The 6952-nt window shown below is 36.3% G+C and overlaps 3 protein-coding genes across 3 annotated transcripts; 1 reads left to right on the plus strand and 2 right to left on the minus strand.

Moving 5' to 3' along the window:
* Positions 1–1479: 1479 nt before the first annotated feature.
* On the minus strand, positions 1480–2100 carry LOC120120119 (ethylene-response factor C3-like). The gene has a single exon (XM_039139844.1). It carries the CDS (start codon positions 2098–2100, stop codon positions 1480–1482), a length of 621 nt encoding a protein of 206 aa, XP_038995775.1.
* A 3257-nt stretch (positions 2101–5357) lies between these two features.
* On the plus strand, positions 5358–5796 carry LOC120119261 (ethylene-responsive transcription factor ERF098-like). Its single transcript, XM_039139097.1, has one exon. The coding sequence runs from the start codon at positions 5388–5390 to the stop codon at positions 5778–5780; it is 393 nt and encodes a 130-aa protein (XP_038995028.1). The 5' UTR covers positions 5358–5387; the 3' UTR covers positions 5781–5796.
* Positions 5797–6098: 302 nt separating this feature from the next.
* Positions 6099–6582, minus strand: LOC120119898 (ethylene-responsive transcription factor ERF098-like). Its single transcript, XM_039139691.1, has 2 exons — positions 6285–6582; positions 6099–6251 (listed from the first exon to the last, which is right to left on the minus strand). Exons 1-2 carry the CDS (start codon positions 6580–6582, stop codon positions 6145–6147), a joined length of 405 nt encoding a protein of 134 aa, XP_038995622.1. The 3' UTR covers positions 6099–6144.
* Between the last annotated feature and the right edge of the window lie 370 nt (positions 6583–6952).

A 6952-nucleotide genomic window follows, 5' to 3' on the forward strand; every position in this document is an offset into this window, starting at 1 on the left:
GCTTTTTGAAGTTTTGGTGAGATCCGGCGACGGTTGGGGCTCTCCGGTGACAGGGTAAGCTTTTGTCTTTCTTCTCTCTTTTTCCTTGCTGTGGTTGATGCTGACTGAGATCGTTGGTAGTTTGTTTGTTTTCTTTTCTCTGTTTTTTTTTTTTTTTTTGTTCTGTTTCTGTCTCTGTCTCTGTCTCTTGTCTCGCAGGTGGGTGGTGGCTTTTATAGCCACCACCGGTGCGGTCATCGGACCGGTCCAAAGAGAGGGCTTCGGTGAGTCACCGGACTACCAGTGGTGACTCAACCCGTAGCCTTGGCGTGGACGGCCGGCGTTGATCTTCTGGAGCTTTCATTCGGGACGTGGCAGCGGCGGAGGCGTCGGCAATGGGCCATTGGACCACTTGGCAGTGAGGCGGCGGCTGGGATCTGGAAGCATCAGAGGCGGCTGGCGTGTGGCTAGGGTTTAGAAACCCTAGCTGAAACCTTACTTTGTTTAGGGTTTCTGGTTGGCTGGACCGGTTCTAGTTGGATTGTAACTGGGCCGGTCCAGTTGTAATTATTTATTAAATAATAATAATAATAATATATAAATATAATAATAATAAATACTAATAATAATAATAATAATAATAATAATAATAATAATAAGCTAATAATAATAATAATACTAATAATAATAATAATAATAATAATAATAAAATGGATAAAAAATATTATCTTCAATAGCAGCTAAACATGAACAGGGATTTCGACTCCTACTTTTCTTCTCCTTTAAATGTTAAATCGAATGCATGGGAAATAATAACCAATTAATTGTTTCTTTGCTTTTGTTATAGAAAATTAGGATAAGGTGCTTGACTTCCTTGACTACCAGCAACCCTGAACAGTTTATGTGCCTATGACCAAAGTACCAAACCCAGAAACCAACTACAAAATATTAGTGTCTATATATAAAATCATGTGTGAATTCAACTACGTCTCAGATTATAACTACTGTAGTTTTGATTGCATAATAGTTGTTGTCTGGTTGGTTTCATTCAAACAGTTTTTGAAGAATGATTCCGGGAACATTAATCATTTTTATAAAAGAAAAATATGATATGTAAAATATTTGCTGCTGTTTGATAAATATTTAAAAATTACTCATTATAAATAGTAAATACAATAAATAATATTATTCAACGTAATATTTTTAAGATGTTACAATGATCAGTCAACATTCCAAATCAAAGTTGGCTAACGAAATGCGGCATCCAATACATTCAACTTAACATTCTCTAGATTGCAGCTAAGCTTCAAACAAGTTATTCAGGCTTCAACTTTTCTACTGAAAAAAGGAAGAAGAAACAGAGCGCACCCGTCGCAGAAAGTCCGCACGAGAATTGAGTTTACATATACCTTGGCAATTATATGACAATGAAGACAAAAAATAAAAAAATATATACATATATTTATATATGTGATAGATGTTTTAAGCTAATTTAGTTTTTTAAGAGCTACTACTTTGAGATGTGCTCAAAAGTTCCTCCAAGTATTCAGATCCTAAATCTTCCAACTCCACCACATTATTCTTGGCCTGCAACGGCGGCTGCTTCTTTTTATTTCTCTTGTCCATCGATTTCCTTTGTAAATAATTCCTCTGCTTTAATTCTATGGCCGGTGAGGTACCTTCCTTGCAATAGTAATTCATGTTCCGAAGAGACTCCCGGACTCTTTCGATGGGGAAATTGAGCACTGCCTTCGGACCCTGTGTGGCTAAAGCCGCTTGATCATAAGCTAAAGCAGCTGCCTCTGCACCGTCGAATGTTCCGAGCCAAACCCGAATGCCATGCCTCGTCGAATCCCTTATCTCCGCCGCGTATTTTCCCCATGGTCGCTTCCTAACACCGCGATATGATGTTTCCTTCTTGGGGACTTGTTTTTCTTCTCCTTCGTGAAGTGATCCATTGGAAGCAGATTCTGAAGATTCTCTTGAGCCATCACCATGAGAAAGAGAAGGCAAATTTTTGGGGTTTAGGATGTTAAATGAAAGGGATTCTTGGTCGTTATTTAATGAGAAACATCGAAGCAAACCTTGTGGTTGTGGAGAATTTAGGGAGGAAGGATCCATAATTTCGAGGGACAAGCTCAACTTCTCTCTGGCTTTATGAATTATAAGTTGCTTTAGTTAGGAGCTCACCTTCGTATTTGTATAATTGTATTGGTTTATATATATATAAACCACAAACGACAATCTCTCATGCAGATGTCATATATTATAATGACGACAACTAATATATTATGATGGTTTCATTTCCATATACAGCAAATTCTCATGAACAAGCTGATGACCTGATTTTTTTTCTAAAATAAATTTTGTGCTGATTAGAAAATGTTGGTACTCGCCCAAAATTTATGTATGGGTAAATTGCAAGGCTTAATTATAAAATAAGTCTCTAAACTATACCAAATTTTCACTAATAGGTGCTTAAAGTATTTTTTGATTTAACTCGGTGTCTAATGCTACAAACATTACCATTTTAAGTGCTCGGGCAGTCAACGACGTTAATTTCATCTGTTAAGTGAAACATGTCACAATCTAGTAATTTTAAAAAATTATATAAAATTTAAAAAATAAAATTATATTTTTTTTGAAAATCACAAAAATTTGAAATAACCTCACAACTTTAAAAACCTTCATTTGAACCCACATCAGTCGCCGCCCTTTGCCTTCGATGAAACTCGACCTAGCCTCACCTCCCCTTGGCGACCAAAACCCCATGAAATTGTGATCGATCAACGGTGAATTGATGTTTTATATCCCTTGAACCCTATGATGAAAATCGCAATTCCAAGTGACTCCAAAACAATTACGACGACGTATGATTAGGAGGATGGCAAGGGCTATGTCAATAGTGGTGGTCGTGACCGAAAAGGGCGGCGGGGGTTAAAGTTAGGATTTAGGGATTTTGGGTTTTTTTGTAATTTAAGAGAAACCAGGGTTTTTTTTACAAATATAATAATATTTTTTAAAAAATAATTTTAAAATATCAGATTATGACATGTGTTACTTAACGAAGAAAATTAACTTCGTTGACAGCCCGGGCACCTAAAATGATAAAGTTTGTAATGTTAGCCACTGATATGAGTCAAAAAATAATTTAGACACTTATATGTGAAAAGCGCTATAGTTTAAACACTTATTTTGTAATAAAGCCTAATTTCAAAGGTGACTCGAATTCAGCTAGTTTTGGAAAGAATTTATAATGAGCATATTCAAGCAGTGGGCTATACCGAAAGAAAGCTGGAAACAAAATCCTAGACCCATCAAGGCATTCGACCATTGTCTTGACAAATGACCCACCTCCCATTTTGGACCACAGTCCCAATTAGAAATTATGTATGACCAGACAAAGGTAATGAAGCATATCAGACCAACCCAATTACTTTGGAACAATCAATTGACCAGGGTTTTTCAGGATTTGCTTAATCTCGTTGACAATTGAAGGTGAACCTTTGTCAAAGTGAATAAGAAGAGTCCAATACTTGTCCATTTGGTGCTAGTTTTCTGAACAAAATTCAAATCATCAAACATATATACATACACGTAATCATAATGATTCTAAAAGATGAGACTAGAATAAACCATATCGGCCAAAATTATGCATCTATAACGTAACAATTTTAATATAGTTTAGAAAAATCATTCAACAAGTTTGGTGAAAATTTAGAAGACACTTCAGCTCTATGACCATCTTCCTAAACAATACCCTCTCATGTGCATATTTGCAATCAGATCAAGCATTGAACATGCTCCTCAACTCTTCTAAACAATAACAGTCACCAACAAACGTAAAGTTTCAAGAAAAATTCAACTAGAATCTTCCATCAAAAACTATACGGCCAACAAATACTAAACAACTGGAGACCAATCGAGCTTAATGTCACAATTGAATCATGGATATTGAAGGAAATTATTAATATAAGATCATCATTGATCTCTTATTAGCTACATTCCCATCACTTTCTTCTATGTCTATTTTTGAACTCTTGCTGGCTCCATTCCCATGTCCTGCATTCCCATCACTTTCTTCTATGTCTATTTAGTGTCCATAACTTGAAACTTGAAAGCTATTTGGTGAAATCCCAAATTACGTCTGCATTTTTATTTCCATAACTTGAACGAACCCCTTGGGACATGCTTCTTCTCTCATCCTTCCAAATTGTGGATTTATGTACAATTTTTTTAAATGATAGACAAACGATCGATTGGTCAATCATGTTCCAATATCGTCAAATAATTACAATTTATTTTTTCAAATGAATCAAATTAAATTTCTGTAGTAGAGATAATAGAAATTAATATTTGGGTAATCATTGAATTACAAATTGATAATATTAATATTTGCTTTATAATTTTTTAAATTTTAAGGATAAAAATAATGGTATAATTTACCCATAATTTAATCACAATGGATATTATCCCTTCATATATTTTTTTCTTGGGAAATTTGTAACAGTGAAAAAGCATTAAGGAAAGACAGCTATTTGCAAAGTCTAAAGGTGAAATCTTCAAAATTCAAATGAATAAGCTAAGCACTACACTATAGAGCCGCCAAACGAAAGAAACTCGTCATGCATGCATCCTGCCAATATTCCCCCCACTAAAACTTTGAGAAACATTATGTAATTGATAACGTGGAAATAAAGTAAAGCGAAATAAACTTTATTATCATGATTCAGATATTGTTTTCATTACCTGCTCAAACAACATGCAACGTCTTCGACTCATGTTCTTCATTACATCCGAGGAAGTCTCTTAGTTAGGGTCGGGATGGATCGAGGGATGGTGGGAATAGTTGTTTTCTTGAAATTTTAAAATTATTATATATTTTAGATTTTTATGTGTTTTTATTGATAATATATTTTTGTTCCCTTGAAATTCAAGTTTGCCCCCTAGAATTTTAAGAGTTTAAGTTCTCCCCTAACATAGAATCATGTGTTTGTCCCTGGTTAGGGTTGTAAAAGACGAGCTACTTGATATTCGACTCGAAAAGCTCACGATTAATATATATATATATATATATATATATATTTAAATTAAATTATTAATAATATTGATAATTATATGTTCTTTTAATATATATATAATAATAATAATAATAATTATTATTATTATTATTATTATTATATGTTTTTCATGTACTATAAAATTCATCTGTATTCCTAGCGAACGAAATTGAACATATTCCAGCCGTCAAGAATGACCCAGCGTTTTCGTCATGGGGAATAAAGGGCTATTGACCCTCTTTTGAACCATCACGGTCCATGCCATATATATAAAGCGCTATCCAATTCCATTTTCCCAAACATTCCTTGGTCATTGCATACACTTGAAACAAGAACACCAACAAAACAATGGAAGCATCTCAAGGAGGGGAAAACAGAGTGAACAGCAATGGGGAGGTTCGATACAGGGGAATTCGCCGGAGGCCATGGGGGAAGTTTGCGGCGGAGATACGTGATCCGAAGAGGAATGGAGCTCGACTGTGGCTCGGAACTTTCGAGACTGCTGAAGAGGCGGCAAGGGCGTATGACAGGGCTGCTTTTGCATTCCGGGGTCACTCTGCGATCCTCAATTTCCCGAATGAGTACCAATATCAGACCCCATCCTTTGCACCATCTTCAGCCTCTTCATCTCGAAGGAACCCCCAAAGAGAAGGGGGAAGTGAAGTCATTGAGTTTGAGTACCTCGACAACAAGTTGTTGGAGGATCTACTTGATGCACAAGATAACAGGCATGGCCTGTAAATTATGAAGCTTTGGATTAGTTAACGATAGAAATAATTTACTTGTATGTTTTCCTTATTTTCCGTTGTAAACAAGGGAGATTTCAATTAATTCATTATGTTTTTTCATTCTTTTTATTGGAATTGCAATTGTATTGAAAAGTTCATGCAGTAGGAAGTGGCGGCTCCGTAAGGTCAAAATCACGTGCTAAACGAACTAAAACGAATCCTTAAAATGGATATCCAAAACTAGACCAAAACAGCCGAGTCAACTTGGAGTCGTCATATTGGGCCAAACAAAGTTTGACAAATAAATCATAAAATTTCCAGGGCTCAAGAAATATATAACAAAGAACATACTGAAAATGCTTCATTCATTCTGGGTTTCATTTATTTTCAAAATCAAGAAGCTCCTCCAGCAATTTGTCGTCTAAATACTCCAGCTCCAGCACTTGTCTTTCATGATCCTTTTTGCATTCCACATGTTCAAACAAAAAAGATGATGATGATGAAGACCAAGACGAAGAAGATGATGAAGAAGAAGGGGTAGCCGCAGGGGGAGAATTTAATCCCCTAGGTGAAATGATATGTTCATCTGGGAAATTGAGAATAGCGGAGGGACCCCTCATAAAGAAAGCAGCTCCGTCGTAAGCACGAGCAGCCTCCTCTGCTGTCTCAAAAGTTCCAAGCCACACCCGAGGTCCACCCCGCATCGTTGAGTCCCTAATCTCAGCCCCGTATTTCCCCCAAGGCCGCCTCCTTACGCCTCTGTATCGAACACCGGACTCCGCCTCCCCCGCTTTCTTCTTATTTTGCTGTTCCATTGGCGTGGTCTGAGGTTGAAACAGAGCATCAGCCTCACTTCGACATTTATACTAGGCGGCAAACGCCATATAAACAAATGGGAAGATTTAACAATAAGTCAATAACAGCAATGTTTAGGATTAAACAATTGTACGTCTCTTTGCTTAGCATAAGTGCCGTGAGCGGTGATATCAATTCATTACGTTGGCTCAACTAATCGTCATCTGGGTGACATATTCTTCTAGTTATGGTTGGGTTTTATTTAAATAAATAAGATGTAGTAGATCTTTAGAGACTCTGAATCTGGTTGATATTTGTTCATTAAAATACTCTTCCAAGGTGAGATCAGATAGATGATTCGTTTGATGATAATCGTCATGCTTTCACGTA

Source organism: Hibiscus syriacus, unplaced genomic scaffold (genome assembly GCF_006381635.1).
Source record: "Hibiscus syriacus cultivar Baekdansim isolate YM2019G1 unplaced genomic scaffold, ASM638163v2 tig00110332_pilon, whole genome shotgun sequence".
NCBI lineage: Eukaryota > Viridiplantae > Streptophyta > Magnoliopsida > Malvales > Malvaceae > Hibiscus > Hibiscus syriacus.